At 34.8% G+C, this 21,274-nt stretch overlaps 1 protein-coding gene across 1 annotated transcript in view; it reads right to left on the bottom strand.

The window, feature by feature from the left end:
- Window positions 1-20,183, bottom strand: part of LOC137400884 (zinc finger protein 420-like) — a 145,909-nt gene extending 125,726 nt beyond the window's left edge. Inside the window, exons 1-7 of the mRNA XM_068087226.1 lie at window positions 19,992-20,183; window positions 19,675-19,749; window positions 19,308-19,547; window positions 15,264-15,330; window positions 14,779-14,835; window positions 13,631-13,693; window positions 10,849-11,808 (exon numbers count right to left, since the gene is read on the bottom strand). Coding sequence (XP_067943327.1) covers window positions 10,849-11,808; window positions 13,631-13,693; window positions 14,779-14,835; window positions 15,264-15,330; window positions 19,308-19,547; window positions 19,675-19,749; window positions 19,992-20,174 — 1,645 coding nt within the window. The 5' untranslated portion in view covers window positions 20,175-20,183. The remainder of the gene's footprint in view (window positions 1-10,848; window positions 11,809-13,630; window positions 13,694-14,778; window positions 14,836-15,263; window positions 15,331-19,307; window positions 19,548-19,674; window positions 19,750-19,991) is intronic.
- Between the last annotated feature and the right edge of the window lie 1,091 nt (window positions 20,184-21,274).

The following is a 21,274-nucleotide window of genomic DNA, read 5'->3' as shown; positions in this document are numbered from 1 at the left end:
AGCATGAAATTGATGATGTAATTATAGATGAAAAATCTGTTGGATGAAAATAAAAAAAAAGATTCGGAATGATATTAAGTCTACTCCTCTAGATTTCTCCACCATTCTTCAATTTAGCTCTGTTGGTGAAGGAACCAAAAAAAAAAAAAACGAAAAAAACAGAAACAATGTCGGTTATATTTCTAGAGGAGTTTATTCCAGCTCATCTTAAGGATGGACAATTATCAAGAGTGGTTGTAAAGAAAAACACAAAAAAATTCATCAGAAGAGTTACTGAAGAAACTTTTTACTATGTTATCGGATTCTATATCTATAAACGTTTCGTAACATATTTAGAAAGTCGGTGTGGATGCTTCGAGGGAGCTCGAGGATGTCAATATTGTATTAGAATAATGCAAATACGATATGGAAATGAAGGATTGACTCGACAAGAACTTCATGAGACTTTTGCCGAACTCGATATTGGAACGTGTTTGGAATCTGCTCAAATCGGACCAAGGAGTGACAAAGTCCAACTATCATTATTATCCTCACTTGATTGGAACACACCTTCAAACATAATATTAACCGAAACAAGACTTTATCCATATTTGAGAGGAGAAACCAATGATCAACATGCTACAAATCGTTACTTCAGTGAACTCCTACATATCAATGGGAAGAATTGATAATCATCACAGTTAGACTTTGCATAATTCTTTATATTTAATCACTTTATATCCAAGAAGGATTGACTCATCAAATAGAATTGAATAACTTTTTTTTGTATAGTATTTCAAGATAATTTTGAAGAATGAACTATATATATTTTATTGACATACTTTTTTATGCATTTTCTTTGCCTACTTCAGTCAAGAGAGTAGTATTTTAAAAAGACACTATGACTATAATGAATTTGCACATTATAATATTTCTCATTTTACGCTTTACGGGAATAATAAATGGAAATCAAAGAATTCAATATGTTACCGATGCGAATAACTGCTTAAGCAGAACACTCAATGAATTTGAAGTTTCATTACTACTTCCATTCGAAGAAACTACTTTATATCACAAGAATAATGAAACATGCGGAAGAATATTTCCATTGGACTACATTCATTGTGGTTATCCATTACCAGGCAATCACAGATTTGCGTGTAAAGAACTACTAAATGAAGATGAAACAGATGGAAAAAACCTATACCTTAATCCTATAGTGTCAGCTTCATCGGAGCAAGTTCTAACATATTCTGAATGTGAATATTCAGTTCAAAATTCCACAATCGATATTCTAATTGATTTCAAATTATTCTACAGAGGAGAATTATGTGGATATAACTCTACTCTTTCAATGTTGCAATGTCCTCCAGGATCGAATTTTCAAGATATTGACTTTATCTGTAATCTTCAACCTATTTCAAATTCTACTACACCTAAAGATACCTTCATATATGGTAATATTGGAAATAATGAAGGATTAGATTTGTTACTTCCTGTTCAGTTTCTCAATTCTTTGGGAAAATCAACTCTTGTTTTAGTTCTTCGATGTGACACAGAAATTGATGAAAGATGTATTCCAAAACTTTCCTTTTTAAAACGAATGACAGAATGATTTTGAATTTTTTGTAACATTTATAGTTTATATTTTATAATAAAAACTTATCTCTCATTCAACCAAATATATAACAATCTCCGGAAAATCAACCCCTCGGTGTCCCAGACATTAACCCCCTCACTCATCCGCTAGGTAATCTCTCGCTCTCCTCGATAATCCACGAGATCCACTCCGGAAAACCATCCAGCCCTCGATGTCCCAGATATTCACCCCCACTATTCCACCGATAATCGGCGACGATTCGCCCGACTAATCCGCGACGATTCCCCCGACTAATCCCGCGATAATCCGCGTTCAATCGGATGACTCATCCCCCGCTAATCCGATGACTCATCCACAGATAATCCGCCGATTACGCCAGGAGCGGATCCGTAACCCCTCGAATTCAACCCCCTACTCTACACCACAATTTCCCCCCAAACCCCAACATCTCATTCAACTCCACACGATTCAATCTACACCCCTAGCCAATTTAATTCACAACCCCCTTTTTCTATCCCCCTGCTGGATCCGTCACTTTTATGTGTAGATCTGCTCTCTATATACTACTTCTAAAGATTCACCATGTCTTACTCTGTTGTGTTGTAGGTGCCAAATAAGTGGAAATGTGTTTACAAGCACTTGAAAGCTCAAAAACGAAAAGCCGCTGTAGATTGGAATCTCTTTATTTCTCTGCCGTAATCATTACAGCTTGGTTATCGCCTTGTCACGTGATGTTCTCACGTGAATTGAAAAGCCAATAAAAACTCAATATAAATTTATTGTAGCACTAGTTTATGACAAACACTTCGGGTTTTACCAAATATCTCGTATCAAATATAGATGCTAATTGCTATTTTCCAGTTTTGTTTCGGCTTGAACTAATCGGCAAGTCGTAATCTGATCATGTGACCCAATACTTCGAAAATGGTTTTTGCAGCACATTTCGATCATCACAGGTGACCAACAGGTTCGTCATAATTATAAGACAATGATATGTACTCCTTCGAAGTAAAGTTGAAAAATTAAATGAGTTTTTACAGTAAGTTATAAGACATCACTGCTAAAAGTGACATCATTACAATGACGATAAAACAGGCGCGTAAGAACAATAGACATGGTTTTATTGAATGCGGAAAGTATATTTGTGAAAATATTTCGATGAATAAGGTTCATGAGAGTGTAAAAAGAAATCATCTACCACAGCTATGTCATATTTTAGCCGTTTTGAAAAAAGAATCCAAACTACAACTGTCTGGTGTGGCTTCGATTAACTGTTCGTTTTTGAGCTTTTAATACCTTGTAATCACATTCCCACATATTTTGCGCCTACAACACCACAGAGTGAAACATGGCAAATATTTTGATATAAAATAACTGTAATGTGAATTTTGTTGCAAGTCAATCATTAAGAACAAGAAACAGATATTGGTATCAAAAAATTCAACATGTCTTACTTTGCTGTGTTGTAGGTACAGAATATGTGGAAATGTGATTACAAGCTCTTAAAAGCTCAAAAACCAACAGTTAATCGCAGCCATTACTAAACCACCATAGATTAAAATCTCTTTCCAAAACCGCTCAAATTGGACATAGTTGAACACGATGGCTTCTGTTTACTCTTTCATATAACCTCATTCATCTTATTCCTCATTCAATAAAACCGTGTCTATTGTCCTTACACGTATATTTCATCATCATTATAATGCTGTCACTTTGAGCGCTGATATCTCAAAATTTACCATGAAAATTTGTTTAATTTTTTGAACCTGAGCTTGAAGGAGTGCATATTATTCTCTGATAAACATGACGAGTCTGTTGGTCAACTGTGATGGTCGAAAAAGGCTGCAGAAATTGTTTGCGCCATTTGGCAGGAAGTATTGGTCACATGATCAGATTACAAATAAATGATTAGACCAAGCCGAAACAAAACTGTAAAGTAGTGAGCATCTTTATTTTATACGGGTTTGCCGGTAGAACCCAAAGTATTTGTCATAAACTAGTGCTACGAGAGGTTTTTTATTCACTATGTTTCCATGATGCGCAGTGCTGCGATGCAGCCCTCTTCAAAGTCGAGGGGATTGTACGTTTACATGCTGCGCAGTGGTTTTCAGCAAATTAGCCAGAAATTTAGGAAAATAATCACCTCATCATCCTCGTGGGTGAAAATTATAATTAAATTTTAGTGAAAGAAGATCGGAAGAATAGAAAAAAACCAAGATTAGCGGGATAACTTTTGTACTAGTTCATGGCCCTCGATGAATCGGCATCCACAGCAAGGGAGCTATGCACAGCCACTGCGCAATGCCGTTTCCTTGCTACAAATTTGCCCTCGCTTCGCAATGATCAGTGCGCAGTGATTTCAGTGTGAACACGTCGTTTCCATGATTCGGAGAGGGCGCAACTCCGAAGTACTGCACATCATGGAAACATAGGGATTGAGCCTTTTATTGGCCTTTAATTTCACATGATACTATCACATGTCAAATTAATAACACCAATGTTTGAGAACGTTATCGAAATAAAGAGATTCCATAGATTCCAAAGAGAATGGCGTTTTCGTGATGGCTACGATGAACTGTTTCTGAGCTTTCAACAGCTTTTAATCACATTCCCACATATGTTGCACTTACAAAACAGTTGAGTAAGACATGGTGAACCTTTTGATACCAAATAACTTTAATATGAAGTTTTCTGCATGTCAACCTTTAAAATATAGTCAACCTCTTGTTCTCTCAATAATCGACTCTTCGGCTTCTTCTGCTGACACGTTCACACAGTGCACCCTCAAGATACGATGTTGATTCATTCCAGGGTTCCAGGAATAAAAAATCGTATATATAGGGGCATAGAATTCATAGTTATTATACAATGTAAACAACCCCTCGTAAAAATTGTCAAAATCTTATAAAAATGTTATACATATTGAACATTAGTAACAAAATAGTATGTTAACTTTAGTAACTATAGTTACCTATAGTAACTGTACTGTATTTAGATCTGCAATAATATGCAACATTATAATGTGCGTACCAAATGCAGTACGTACGTTAATGAGTTCTTACCTTCAAGTCGTATGTACGTATAACATAACATGAAAGACATACGTATAACATAACTTTGAATTCACTACAAATAAATTTAGCTTCCTAAACACACACTTAAAGCTAATTTTTAGCTCGTATTTTTAATTATTTTACTGAATTTCAACTTTTTATCACTAAATTTTAATTACCATCAGTTTTTGTCTTCACTTTCACCATGAGATTTAGCGTATCTGGTTAAAACCTTTTTCAACCTGATTCGACAATAAGGGCTGAGCAACGCAATTCTCAAAAGCAACCTCTCTTTCACAGTTGACCATTTAAAGGCCATCAAAAAGAAAAGGAATATTTATTTACTATACAGTACGTACATACCTATGAAGTAATGTGACTTGAGCTCTAGAAAGTAGAGCAAAATGGATGCACAAAACGTAATAGTGCTAATTATGTTACTTTATAATTAAAATTATATTTAATAAGTAATGAAATGGAAATTTTTACCAGGCTAAAAGAAGTTGTCTATTCCTGTCGAACGAATCCTAACTCTAATTTTTCTACTGGTTTTAAAAGTAAAAGTTCACCAACTTTGGGTCCCGAAAAGCAAAAAGGGCCAGGAAGACACAGCTTTCATGCTGGTGCAGAAGGTGCTCTAAGTAAACAAGCTAACTTGGTGCAATGTGGAAGATTGCCTCCTTAATCACTTATTGAGGATGCTTGCTGGTGCCCTGTAAATGCTGGTGCAATGCAGAAAATTGCTAACTAGCTAAAGTTTGTTAAAGGGTCCAGAGAAAGTTGTAGGTTGTTTTGTATGAAAAGTGCACAAGAATCAATTTAAGCATATATACAGAAGTTTGTATGTATTTATACCCTCAACGTCAGGACCTTAGCAAGTTCTAGAAGGTAATGTAGATGATTCAACTATTTTGAGTGGCAAGTTATATATGAGTTACATATGTACGATGATTAGTATTTACGTAGTAGAAAACATGGTCTTTGCAAAAACATGAATAAACATCAAATAAAATAAAACCTAAAATGAAATAAATAAAACATTAATAAGCATAAAATAACACAAAATAATAAAACATGAACACAAAGAGGATAAATAATGATATACATCAAACATGCATTGTGCATTACTGCTTTATATGCCAGTACACACCAGTAAATTAAACAATTAAAATTCAATTTTAAAAACTTAAATTGGTAGCACTTCTTCCGATGCGCTTTCATCTTTAGCTTTTTGTTAGATTCACTGTTATCATCTGTGCTTTTAAACACTGTCTTTTGATAAAAATCTATCCCCTGACGTGTGTTTCTGACGACTCCCCAAAATTTCTTTAAAATATCTCATGCACCTTTCAATAACATTGTCCATAAAACGGCCCGTGAGAAACTTTTTTGGATGTTTATCTCTAATGAACCTAGAAAGATTTTCATACTAACTTATAGCTTCTTTGATTTTGCCGTAATAGGTTTTTAATAATAGTTGCAATTTTTTATTGGTTTCGACCATATTCATTGGTAATATTAAAAATACAGGCACATTTTCTGAGTATTTATGATCTCCAACTTTGTTGTCTTGGAAATTATTTTTCCTTCTGTTTGTGACATTTGTATCGGTGTCAGATTCCAGTGCTAATGACTTAAATATAGATACTTGTAGTTATATACGTATGCTGAATAAAAGTTTATAGTAATTATGAGTATAATGTTAAAAATGAATATTTGCTCTCGCTTATGTACTTTAAAAAAGTTTCCTATGCGGAATACTGACCTGAGAGAAATCGGTCATTGTGTCACTTTCAAAGGTTATTTTGACAAAAATCATACCAACTGCCAAGCTTGAACTCGGGCAAGAATTTTCTTGAATTCATATGGCCAAATTAAATTCATATAGTGAGGTGAAAAAATCATCATGTTTAACTTCGTAAGGTAAAAAAATCGTGTATTAGAGTATTCGTATCCTCAGGCTGCACTGTATTTGTTTTTTTATATTGACTACGCGTTAGCCTGAGTGTCCAGAAGTGAAACTATTCGCTTCAGGTCTTCCATTGTGAACCCTGTAGTTTTTGGGGTTTCTGGCTACTTCGTGTTATTTTTCGTCAGCAGAGATTTCATCATTTGTAAGCTCTAATTATAATCTCTAGTCTGGTGTAGATAGACACCAGATGAACCTTATGTAAAGTTTTGAATGTTCTAGTCGTAGGTTGAAATTTGGGATTTGGCTTGTAATGGTGATTATCCCATCTCTAGAATTTGTAGAAGCAATAACTGTGGTAATCTGTTACAAAATTTGCATTGCTGATGTAACTTGTTAATACCTTTCTGTCTATCTGTGCATGACTGCATCAGATATACCATTATTAAATTTGCAGTGATTGAATGCTGACAATTTTGCGTCAACAACAGCATTGCAAGCATAGCACTATTATAGCAATACATGTTCAACAAGTTGTACCATTCATGCAGTCAGTAAGCAGATAATATATGAATGGTTTATCACAGTAACAATAATTGCGTTGTTTATTGTGTAAAGGTTAAAGGTTAGATGTGTTAGTAGAACACAGATGATGGGTCCAAGGGAAGTTAGAAGTTATCATCATGCATACTATTAGCTCTAATCTCTCCTTTTGACTTAAACCCTTTTCTTCAAAATAACTCCATTTTTGATATTCTATCCATCTTTGTGAATGGTTTACTTCTTTGTATGCATTACTATTATAGTCGGTACTTTGTTATCGAAGCACACAGATTATTGCAAAACATGAAATTAAAAAGTTTTATTTGACTCACTATGAAACTCTAAAATGAGAGTATTTGAACAATGGATTATCACCAAAGTTTCATTCTTGCATAATGCTAACAATATGTATTATTCTACAATTTGTTAATCTGTTTTCTTTAAAAGTTTTTATTAAATTGATCAGACAACTCCTTTACTGTGCAAGTGTCCTAGATATTTACCCTTTGTTGGTAGTCGAAGCAGAACAACTCCTGTGCTTGTTCTTCCTAATGAAACGGCAACTATATAAGCTGCAACGGTGATGTATTTGCTGCACTCCGTTTGCTATGGGATTCTGTGATGCTTGTGGACATTACGCAATCTTACAATTTTGTTTATCTACTGTAGGTCATTAGTCATTAACGGTTGACTTGCAACAAAATTCATATTACAGTTATTTGATATGAAAAGATTTACCATGTCTTACTCTGTTATGTTGTAGGTGTAAAATATGTGGAAAAGTGATTACAACCTCTTAAAAGCTCAAAAACGAACAAAAAATCGCAGCCACATGAGACCGCCACAGTTTGGACTCTCTTTCCAAAACGGCTAAAATGTGACGTAGTTGTGAGAGATGGTTTCTGTTTACACACTCATGCAACCTTATTCGTCAAAATATTTTCACAAATATACCTCACGCATTCAATAAAACCATGTCTATTGTTCTTACGCATCTGTTTTATTGTCATCGTAATGCTGTCACTTTTAGCAGTGATATCCTACAACTTACTGTAAAAATTCGTTTAATGTTTTAGTCTTAGCTTGAAGGACTACGTATCATTGTCTGATAATCATGACGAGCCTGCTGGTCACTTGTGATAATCGAAAAGTGCTGCAGAAAATATTTGCGAAGTATTTGGTCACATGATCAGATTATGACTTGCCGATTAGACCAAACCGAAACAACACTGTAAAGTAGCGAGCATCTATATTTAATACGGGGTTTTTCGGTAAAACCCGACGTGTTTGTCATAAACTAGTGCTACGATAAGTTTTATATTGAGCTTTTTATTGGCCTTTCAATTCATGTGAGAAAATCACGTGACAAGACAATAACCAAATTTCATGGCTACGTCATCGAAATAAAGAGATTCCAATCAACAGCGGCTTTTCAATTTTGAGCTTTTAAGAGCTTGTATTAACATTTCCACATGTTTAGTACTTACAACACAACATAGTAAGACATGGTGAGCTTTTTGATACCAAATAAGTGTAATGGGAACTTTATTGCAAGTCAACTTTTGAAGAAATGGTGATTATAGTTTATTACTCTAATACATGCTCATTATTTAAAGGTTGACTTGCAACAAAATTCGCATTACAGTTATTTGATATCAAAAGATTTCCCATGTCTTACTCTGTTGTGTTGTAGGTGCCAAATGTGCAGAAAAATGATTACAAGCTTTTAAAAGCTCAAAAACAAAAAGCGGCGTAGATTGGAATCTTTTTATTTCTCTGACGTAGCCATGACAGTTTGGTTATTGTCTTGTCAAGTGATGTTCTCAAGTGAATTGAAAGGCCAATAAAAAGCTCAATATAAACTTATCATAGCACTAGTTTATGACAAACACTTCAGGTTTTACCGAAGACCCGTATCAAATATAGATGCTCGCTACTTTACAGTTTTGTTTCGGCCTGGTCTAATCGGCAAGTCATAATCTGATCATGTGGCCCAATACTCTGCAAATAATTTTTGAAGCACTTTTCGATTATCACAGGTGACCGACAGGCTTGTCATGATTATCAGACAATGATATGTACTCCTTCGAGGTAAGGCTAAAAACTTAAATTAATTTTTACGCTAAGTTATAAGATATCACTGCTAAAAGTGACAGCATTACAATGACAATAAAACAGACGCGTAAGAACAATAGACATGGTTTTATTGAATGCGTGAAGTATATTTGTGAAAATATTTCGATGAATAAGGTTGCATGAAAGTGTAAACAGAAACATTCTACCACAGCTACATCACATTTGAACCGTTTTGGAAAGAGAATCCAAACTACGGCGGTCTAGTGTGGCTGCGATTAACTGTTCGTTTTTTAGTTTTTAAAAGCTTGTAATCACATTCCCACATATTTGCTACCTACAACTCAACAGAGTAAGACATAGTGAATCTTTTGATATTAAATGACTGTAATGTGAATTTTGTTGCGAGTCAACCTTTAAATAGCGTCGTTAAGAACAATTTTTACCCTAAAAGTAGTGATTCATATACCATCGTGAATGTAAACCGTTCTTACATACATGTACGTCAAAGAATTAAGTTGGCGTCAAAAAAGGGACTACTATTAGCCTGATACAGTTACTAATTATGTCTACGTTGTTGACTTCAAAATTTTTACAAAAAAACGAGAATTTTTTGAGTTGGAAAATGGACGTTGATACGAACAGATACAATGAAATAATTAATTGTTCTCGATATAACCAAGTCATTATTAGTACCATTTTGTGGACATTTTTCGACCGATCACTTGCTATTATGGATTTCTAAAGATCAAAGAATGTCAGAGGCGGTCAAATAGAAGTGGCGGTCAAAAGAAAGTGGCATTCAAATAGAGGTTTCACGGTGTGTTAAACAAATGGAAACTCAGTGTATGCAGCTTATACACTCTGTATACCTGTAACGGAAAAAACAGTTTATAAAGCTCGGGGTGTAGCCTATACATGTTGGCAGTTTATACACAATATTTTCCATAATTAAACAAGCATTGAAACCAGAATCTTTAATGTTATCTGCTGCTGTTAATACCATAAAAATTGTGTTTTGTAACCTTCAAGCAGGCAAGCGAGATACACAATGAGGCTGAATATCAACTAAAAAATCTAATAATAATTGTAACAGGAAACCTTAACTGTTTTGTGAACTATTGCTCAGCAAGTGTGTAAGAAATTTCATGCACTACAAAAATTAAGCTTTCCTACAAATATTTAATTACAAAAGTAACTGATTCGATGTTTCCGACATCAGAAGGTTCGGTCGGGCGGATCAGCCAATGTACCCACATCCAAATGGTTGCAGAAGTTAGTCATGTTCAATGTTGTTCAACCAAACTGAATCTAAGCTTGCCATTTAATGGAAAACATGCATGTAGCTTTTGAACACAATGCTCAGTATTTTTACCACAAAAAGATAATCGAACCATAAATCAATATACAACAGATGTGATCACACAACAAAATTAGGACTGACTATACAATTTTTACACAACCAAGTCAGAGTATCCGGGTGTATCCAAATACATTTGAAGACGTACGGTTGTATGTCTTATAATGAAATGGTTCCCATCAAGTGTGAGTTTTCATGTGCGTTTTAAAAAGATAGCGTTGAATAAAGCTACTACTGCATATCTTACATTGGAACAGTTTCTCTCCGGTTTGAGTCCTCATATGAATTGTTAGAGTATGGCGAAACGCAAACTGACTACTTCATATCTTACACTGGTATGGTTTTTCTCCAGTGTGAGACCTCATATGAAGTGTTAGAGTCTGGCGACGAGCAAATCGACTACTGCATATCTTGCACTGGTATGGTTTTTCTTCAGTATGAGTCTTCATATGACCAATTAGAGTACTGCGTTGAGCAAACCGACTACTGCATATCTTACAATTAAATGGTTTCTCTCCAGTGTGAGTCCTCATGTGACTTGCTAGATTATGACGATGAGCAAACTGACTACTGCAAATCTCACACTGAAATGGCTTCTCTCCAGTATGAGTTTTCATGTGACTTGTTAGATTCTGGCGACGAGCAAAATGATGACTGCATATCTTGCACTGGTATGGTTTTTCTCCAGTATGAGTCTTCATATGACTTGTTAGTTCATGGCGATGAGCAAACCGACTAGTGCATACTTCACACTGAAATGGCTTCTCTCCAGTATGAGTCTTCATATGACGTGTTAGATTCTGGCGATGAGCAAATCGACTACTGCATATCTTGCACTGGTATGGTTTTTCACCAGTGTGAGACCTCATATGAAGTGTTAGAGTCTGGCGACGAGCAAATCGATTACTGCATATCTTGCACTGGTACGGTTTTTCTCCAGTGTGAGTCCTCATATGAAGTGTTAGATTCTGGCGACGAGCAAATCGACTGCTGCATATCTTGCACTGGTATGGTTTTTCTCCAGTGTGAGTCCTCATATGATGTGTTAGATACTGGTGATGGGCAAATCGACTACAGCATATCATACATTGAAATAACTTCTCTCCAGTGTGTGTTCTCATGTGAGTTGTTAGAGTACTGCGGCGAGCAAAGCTAGCACTGCATAGCTCACACTGAGGAGGTTTCCTAGGGGTGAGACCTTTCATTTTTGTCTTTACAGCGGTAGTCGATAACAATCTTCCAAATATATCATTTTGATCTTTTTGAAAAGATTTGTGTCCACAATCTTTACCTATAATATAAGTTGATAGTTTCTGGCCCACAAGCTCAGTAGTATGGTACACACTCAAGAATTGTTATATCATTAAAAAGCCATTTAAGCCATGTAAGCAACATAAGAAGATTCTTTACGAGTTTTCATTGCAAATATGCCAAATACCGTATGTAACAAGTCAGACACACTGTATAACGTCAAGGGCCAATCATCAGATGTAAAGCATCTACGATGGAAGGATATTTCGGATGACTAAATTAAAATATGTTCCTATGTCTGTGTGCACGTTCACTCATGTTGCGACAATCACATCCTTGATATGGACAAATAACAATAACAACTTCTAGATGTAGTATAATTTGATTTAAAAAAATGTTGGGTGGCACTCGAGTATCTATCCTTTCTAAAAGAGTTGATATACCGTAAAACCTCTTATTGACCATCATGGCGTTCTATTTTTTAACCTTTCTTTTATTGTGGTGGTCGATTGGAAGTGGCACTTAAATAGAGGCTAGTGTTGTGTTTTTCAAACGACTTATCAGGAATGTAGGAAGATTTATATGAATGACATCTACATTTATGATGGTGGATGTCGTTCATCTACCATCATAAATGTAAACCTGTTTTGTTGTATACATGAACTTCGAAGTATCAAGACAGCGTTTATAAGGACGAGGAACTACTGTTAGCCTTAGACAGTTATTAATTATTTCTTTAGTGTTGATTTTAAAGTTTTAACAAAAAAAGTGAAAAGCTTTCGAGTTGGACAACGTTAAAACATATTGTTATTGACGTAAACGATACATCATTAATACATTTTTTAGACACCTTTCTGTTGATCACTCGATAATATGGATTCATAAAGATCAATGATTGATTGTCAAAGTGGCAGTCAAATAGAGGTGGCGTTGAAATAAAAGGTTACGCTCTAATTTTCAACCTTTCTCTCATAGTGGCAGTCAAATAGAGGTGAGGTTAAAATGGAAGTGGCGTTCAATTAGAGGTTTTACGGTAATCAGCACTTTCATCAGAAATGTGCGTACTTGGAATCAGCTGGTACATACTGTTAATAAAGCAAACCTGGAAGGTTTGGACTCAATGAATTTTAACATAAAGACTAGAAAAAGCTTCTAAAGCGAGTTTTAACATATGAAAGAATGAAGTTCATAAAGTGTTTTGTCCAAATTTAGTCTGATTGCAGTAAATGCTAACTTGAAGAAAAAATGCCATCATGTGACCAACTTACAGAGAAACAAGTTTATATTTTTATGAAACCAATAGTCAACTTTCAGTTTGAGTCATGATCTGGCCATCTATACTCAGGTCGTGTGTTTGTGAAGACCACGAGCTAAAAGTGTCCAATACACGAACTCAGTCCTTACAAGCCTGTCATTATCTTTTTCACATGATTTTCCAAAATGCTACACTCTTCAAATGAACACAAAACAAAATGTGTTACTGTTTACCTTATCCATTAGCAAATACATTTAAAAATGACTACGACCAATGGAAATGTTATGTCAACTGTCTCAGGAATTTGTACCAAAATATGAGTGTTAAAACCAGCGGTGAGAATTTTGATACAGCAACCTGGACAAACAGGACTGGCTATATAAAACTGAAGTCCTCTGACAACATGTACTAAAAAACATCTATGAAAATGTATGTGACTTAATAGAGAATGACACAATAGATTATAGTCGGATTTAGTATTCTAGTTTTACTAACAAACCAGTTTGTGAGACAAGAGAAGAAGGTAATTATCATACTCATTCAACTAACAGCCATCACAGCTTATCAACAGCAGTTACCACTATTTTTTAATACATCTTTAACTAACCAGTTGAGAAGAGGTTTTCAGCACCACCATCGGATTCTGGTTCTATTCTCGCTTCTGCAACTTCTACAATAAATATGAGAGGTCATCTAGAGAACATAACCATGAAAATTGTCTCCAATATTTACTAAGTTGAAGTGAGTTCCTTGAAAATATAATTGGCATAGAACTTACCATGAGTAACTGATAAAACCTGTCTCAGATTTTGATGATCCTTTTAATATGTTGTTGCCCATGTTGATAAACGCTTAAGTCCCAAATTTTGATCTTTGAGGGTCATCAGTTCAGGTGCTATGAGGATTTTAACATGGACCATTTGTCGCCCGAGTTTGAGGGCATAGCACATTTAGATGACTTAAGATTCATATAAATTAAAAAATATACAAGTTAAGGGTCTAGATCTTTTGTGTCCACACACACTTTCCATATTTACACAAACAATCGAGTTTGAAAATTTCCGGATGAATAATGTGGGAGATAACTTCGACCAAAAATGACTGAAAATGCTGTTTAAAAGACTGTTTAAACGCAATTATCACCCTTAAAGGTTGACTTGCAACAAAATTCACATTACAGTTATTTGGTATCAAAAGGTTCACCATGTCTTACTCTGTTGTTGTAGGTGCTAAATATGTGGAAATGTGATTACAACCTCTTAAATTCTCAAAACAAACAGTTAATTGCAGCCACACGATACCGCCGTAGTTTGGATTCGCTTTCCAAAATGGCTAAAATTGGACGTAGTTGTTACGAGATGGTTTCTGTTTACATTTTCATGCAACATCATTCGTCGAAATATTTTCACAAATATACTTCACGCATTCAATAAAACCATGTCTATTGTTCTTACACGCCTGTTTTATCGTCCTTGTAATGCTGTCACATTTAGCACTGATATCTTATAACTTACTGTAAAAAATCGTTAAGCTTTTTAACCTTAGCTCGAAGCATATCATTGTCTGATAATCATGACGAGCCGGTTGGTTACTTGTGATAATCGAAAAGTGCTGCAAAAATTATTTGCGAAGTATTGTGTCTTGTGATAAGATTACGACTTGACGATTGAATAATGCCGAAACAAAACTGTAAAGTAGCGAGCATCTATATTTGATACGGGGACTTCTAGACCGCTAGACTAATAAAATATTTACCTTTATCACAGTGTGTGCTGAATGAACAACTCTCTGCTTCTAGATTCAATTCGATGTCTGCAATATAAACACCATAGATACGTAAATACAGCTAGCTGAGCTGCCCGGCGTTACCCGGGTATTAGAAATAAGCTTATAAACATTGAGAAGTAATGAGAGTTGCTTGCCACTTGCTATTAGCCAGGTGCATTGCGAATGGAAAATTTGAGTGCGCTTAATAATGCGAGCTAACAGTTTCTTGTGACCTTATGCTATGACCCTGCATAGAATGCAAATCCGTTGGGTATTTGCTCCCATATAGCAACATATATTAGCTAGCGAAGAAATTCATCTCTGTGGCCTTGTTGGTACGATGCTGGACTTGCGAACAGGAGGGTCCGCGATCAAATCTTCTTGGGTGTGGATTCTTATACTTAAGTTTGTGACTAGGTACAATCAACAGTCAGTTGCCTTTCAATTAATGTTTTGAACTTCACTTCCCCAACTTTTAACTGTCTGGACATAGTCTGTGGTCTGTGTCACATTTGACCCTGTCTGTCCAAAGATTACCAGCTTCAAGCGATATGTGCTCTCGAGGCAGTTGCGGCGAGCAATGCATGCACTTGAGTGAGTGTTTTACTATAAGTATTGTTTGGTACGATTACTGCTATTATTACTTTGGAACACCAATTCATTTTGAGAGTTTCTTTTTGTCCTCTCCCCCTCCCCCAAGCAAATTTTCACTTTGATACAAGAGACAATTTTAAGCTATGAGATGGCTCCTGATGTGGCAGCTAAGTTGCCGAGTATGAAAGTTAGGCCACTTTCGTAAACAGCATCGCTCGATTTTTCTCATCAGATCGGTATGACAAAGTTTTTAAAAAGGCTAGAAGGGAAGGTAAAAACAGCAAGGCAAAAACAGCCAAGTCGGAGGAGAAAATTAAAAAAACTGAAAATGAATGAAAAATTAAATTTTGTGTCAGGTAAGATTTAAACTTATTTCTAAATGTGTATATAGTAAGCTAAGTTAATTTCAGTTTACTAAGTCAGTTTCAGACCTAAACTTGAAGCTTATGTTATGTTAGGTGGTGTCACAAAAGTGTAAAGTGTAGTGTACTGAACACGTTAAAACACGTCACATCTCTGTCACAACGCCGTTAACTTCTACTGTCTGTCCTAAAGGTAAAAAGACTATAGTGTACTGTACATAATGTCAAATATTTTTGTAGATCACAACCGCTAGACAGATATTTGTTACTTTTCGAGTGTGAATGGCAAATTGGACCAATTAAAACACAATTTTTCATTGTAATATTCTGTTTTAGGAAGCTTCTTTTAAACGGTAAATATGGATTTATTTGCATTCAGTTATTTTATATAGACAAATTTGATATGAGATAAGAAAGAATTGAAATTCAAGCTCGGTACCGGAAAGCATTATGCTCATATGTTCAGGTATGCCTGTTATGTTTATGAAAAGCCACTTTAATCATTGACTGCCACATCGCTTTTTGCTGTAAAGTGCTACAGCGCTGCATTTTCCCCCCCAAAAAACACAGCATTTAGTTTTAACTCTTGCTCTGTTATTAATTGGACTATCTAGCTCCATCCATCAATGTCTCATTAAAATCCTTACAAAAACATAATATGACCAATAGTATTTTTCTTGGGTGACCTCATAGCAGACCAGATGATGCCGAATACCAAAAAAGGTTGTTTGTTGACGTAACAATACAACTTTCTGAGCTCTAGTTCATATTGCATAAATGCTAGCCATTTTATTTTGCGGTTAAAAGTGTTAAGATAACATGAAAGCAGTTTAAAAACTAGAATAAACTAATACAGAGTTATATAACACAATATGAATATAAAACAAACATGAAGTTGAGCTCTGAAAAACGTAAGATCGACTTACAAATCAATTTGTATCATTTAAAATATGATTATCAATAGCAGAAACTTCCTAAAATTAAAGACAATGGGTACCCCCGCAAAAATGTTTTGAACTTAACCTAAAAGACATTGTAAGAACATCAGATATAAAACACCATACAGGAAGATAAGTCATGTTTATAGAAATAAACGGTTTCAGATCTTTGACTTTTGTAAAACATCATATTTTCTATTGGTAAAAAAAGCAATTACAAAGCAATATATAGCATTTCCTTTTAATATTTCATTGATGTACAGAGGCTTATAGTGTTGGAACTTGGGTTAAGGGAGTTGCCATAAAGTTTTAAAGGTGTTGATAAATATTTAAAAAGCATTTGCTGCATCGCGATTAAATGCATGCTATTTTGCCGTGATTCATTTTTACCACTATTAAATATTCATCCTAACTGTTTAAAACAGCTTCATAGACAATCTAAATATATTTCTACTGCGAATATATCAGCTTGTAGATACCTTGCAAGATGAAATTGTTCACGGAGTTAAAGTTCGTGAAAATTGTTTTTCCATGCTTATTCGCGGACTAATTTATTCGCGGATGAACACAATCACGAATAAATTAATTCGTGAATGCAGAAGTAAAACCATGACAGATGTATACCACGTGTTTATGTTTCTGTATAGCTGGAAAACTTGTGTCGATCATGCTAAGCTATAAATTTCTGACTGCATCTAGAAGTGTTCATAAATACTCATTGAATTGGAGGACTTTGGTGAACCAACAACTTGTGGTAAGTTATTAGTAGTAGTATATAGAGAGCAGATCTACACAAAAAAGTGACGGATCCAGCGGGGGGATAGAAAAAGGGGGTTGCGAATTAAATTGGCTAGGGGTGTAGATTGAATTGGGTGGAGTTGAATGAGATGTTGGGGTTTGGGGGGAAATTGTGGTGTAGAGTAGGGGGGTTGAATTCGAGGGGGTATGGATCCGCGCCCGGCGTAATCGGCGGATTATCTGTGGATGAGTCATCCGATTAGTGGGGGATGAGTCATCCGATTAAACGTGGATTATCGCGGGATTAGTCGGGGGAATCGTTGCGGATTAGTCGGCCGAATCGTCACGGATTATCGCTGGATTAGTGGGGGGTGAATATCTGGGACATCGAGGGCTGGTTGGTTTTCCGGAGTGGATCTCGCGGATTATCGAGGAGAGCGAGAGATTACCGGATGAGTGAGGGGGTTAATATCTGGGACACCGAGGGGTTGATTTTCCGGAGATTGTTATATATTTGAAACATTGAATATATATGAGAAAGTGTTTATGTACAAAGTTATTTTTTGAAGATTTGATGTTTTTGTAATGTTGAAGCTCTTGAATGGTTAAGAATTTTAAGGAATTTATTTTCGGTTTTTTTTTTGTATATATGTAAGATTGAAATTTGTTGGAGAAATTAATATGTTGAATGAAAGATCAGTTTTATTACAAAATTATTCACTTTAAAAGATATATTTATATGTATTATTCATTATTTCTATCATCATTTTGTTTCAATAAAAATAAAATAGTTTATGTTTAACTTGAAATATATGAAAATGTTCAAGTAGATAGGTCACAATAAAGATAATATAGTATAAATGAAACATTGAATATATATATAAGAAAATGTTCATGTACAATCTTTAAAACGAAGTTTGTATCGAGATGTTTATCAATCACTCATCGTCATCGGAAATATCTATGATAGCAGAATCCTTTTTGCATTGTGCCGAACTCTCGTAAAATCTGCTTGCTTCTTCATGTCCCATGACTACTACATCGTAGTATTCGCGAGTATTGTGAGATGTTACTAGTCCCTTGTATATAATGATACCCGGATAATTTTCCTTCAACGAAAGGGCATATCTCGAAGGCATCGTTATATGTATTATTCATTATTTCCATCATCATTTTGTTTCAATAAAAATAAAATAGTTTATGTTTAACTTGAAATATATGAAAATGTTCAAGTAGATAGGTCACAATAAAGATAATATAGTATAAATGAAACATTGAATATATATATAAGAAAATGTTCATGTACAATCTTTAAAACGAAGTTTGTATCGAGATGTTTATCAATCACTCATCGTCATCGGAAATATCTATGATAGCAGAATCATTTTTGCATTGTGCCGAACTCTCGTAAAATCTGCTTGCTTCTTCATGTCCCATGACTACTACATCGTAGTATTCGCGAGTATTGTGAGATGTTACTAGTCCCTTGTATATAATGATACCCGGATAATTTTCCTTCAACGAAAGGGCATATCTCGAAGGCATCGTTATATGTATTATTCATTATTTCCATCATCATTTTGTTTCAATAAAAATAAAATAGTTTATGTTTAACTTGAAATATATGAAAATGTTCAAGTAGATAGGTCGCAATAAAGATAATATAGTATAAATGAAACATTGAATATATATATAAGAAAATGTTCATGTACAATCTTTAAAACGAAGTTTGTATCGAGATGTTTATCAATCACTCATCGTCATCAGAAATATCTATGATAGCAGAATCCTTTTTGCATTGTGCCGAACTCTCGTAAAATCTGCTTGCTTCTTCATGTCCCATGACTACTACATCGTAGTATTCGCGAGTATTGTGAGATGTTACTAGTCCCTTGTATATAATGATACCCGGATAATTTTCCTTCAACGAAAGGGCATATCTCGAAGGCATCGTTAAAGTTCCTTGAACTTCCTCTCCATCAACTTTGGTTGAAAATGCTACAGTTGGTACCACATTCACCTTGCCTTCAGCATCTTTGTATTCACTTGTTCCAACATTGTGATAGTAGAAAATAGATGGTGCTTTGAACTCCTTGAGATGACGAGTCTCGAAAAGTTGTATTTTCTGAAAGAATATCCCAATAGGACATACAGACAGACTATGACAAAATAGGACTTATAGTAAAACTAAAACATTCAGACAAATTAGTTCATTCAGTTGAACTAAGGAAATAAATACATGTAATACTTACTGAAGAAGCAAATTCTTCCATCCTTTTCTGACTATGTTTAGGGATATATCCATTTTGCTGGTGAGATATGGGAATCTACAATAGCATTGATTACAGTCAGACTACAATATACATTCAAACCATCTCATTCAATTAACTCAGAAGAACCAAATTCATCTGTTTTAATCTGAGTAGGGATATAACATACACTTTGCTAAGATATTGGAGTTTGCAATTACAATGAATACAATCAGCCTAGAACACATAGTTACTACTCAGAAGAGAAGATACATTGTAACATTCCTACATAACATCTAGATTGAATTTGTAGTACTTACTGTAAACCGTAATCTTTCGTTGAGATCTTGATAGAACTTTTCACGTAAGAGAAATCGACAAGCTTTTCGATTCCGGTCGCTTATTTCCATTCCATGAGAGCAGTAACCCCATCGCTTCACACATTTATCTGCACATTGTAATCGTTCTTGAAATATCCTTTTTCTGTTGTCTCTGGTACTCATTGTGAAGTTATGAACTGAATTGAAAAGGCATATTCGATCAAAGGTTTTATAACAAGTAGAAGTGTTGACGTGGTTCATTAATTTTGTGACCTAATGATATATATAAACAGATTTCGCGAAATTCAATTTCGCGAAATTCACTTTCGCGAAATTCAATTTCGCGAAAGTTGACTATATAATATATATAATGTGTAATTTTTGCGAAATTCAATTTCGCGAAAGTTGACTATATAATATATAATGTGTAATTTCGCGAAATTCACTTTCGCGAATTCCAATTTCGCGAAAGTTGACTATATAATATATATAATGTGTAATTTCGCGAAATCCAATTTCGCGAAACTCACTTTCGCGAAATTCAATTTCGCGAAAGTTGACTATATAATATATATAATGTGTAATTTCGCGAAATTCACTTTCGCGAAATTCAATTTCGCGAAAGTTGATTATATAATATATATATAATGTGTAATTTCGCAAAATCCAATTTCGCGAAATTCACTTTCGCGAAATTCAATTTCGCGAAAGTTGACTATATAATATATATACCCTACAGGATGAAAATATTCGTTGGTCATAAAAATTCGCGATTTCGCGAGCAGTTAATCCCGCGAATTATTAAATTCAGTGAATAATTAGTTCTATTTTTAATCACAAGAGAGAATAACTCTTGCATCAATTTGAAAACTAGTCGCTAGCCTAGTTTTTAATGTAAATACTAAACGTAATTGAATTCCAAAACATTTTTAAAATCATTGTCTGAGCTTTGAGCTAACACCATTGGCAATGCATCACATTTATTTACAAAATTATTCAAGGTTGTCACAAGATATGCAGAATGGCGTCATCGCGAAAATAGCCGCGAGGCAGAAGTACTAAACGTAGCCGAGTTCCAAAACTTCTTTAAAATCATCGCCATGCTTCGAGCTTCATTGCCATTGCGTCAAACTTTACAAAATTATTCAAAGTTTTTACAAGTTTTTCGGCATGGCTTCAGCATAGCAAAAAAGCTCTCCTAGTCTCTCTACATTAGAATCAACTTCATCAATCTCTAATACCGAAGTCAAGGACGATCATGATTCTGATCTGGATATTATGGT

This window comes from Watersipora subatra, chromosome 7, assembly GCF_963576615.1.
Source record: "Watersipora subatra chromosome 7, tzWatSuba1.1, whole genome shotgun sequence".
Classification (NCBI taxonomy): Eukaryota; Metazoa; Bryozoa; class Gymnolaemata; order Cheilostomatida; family Watersiporidae; genus Watersipora; species Watersipora subatra.
The sequence above is the reverse complement of the archived record's forward strand: the minus strand, read 5'-3'. Positions and strand labels throughout refer to the sequence as shown.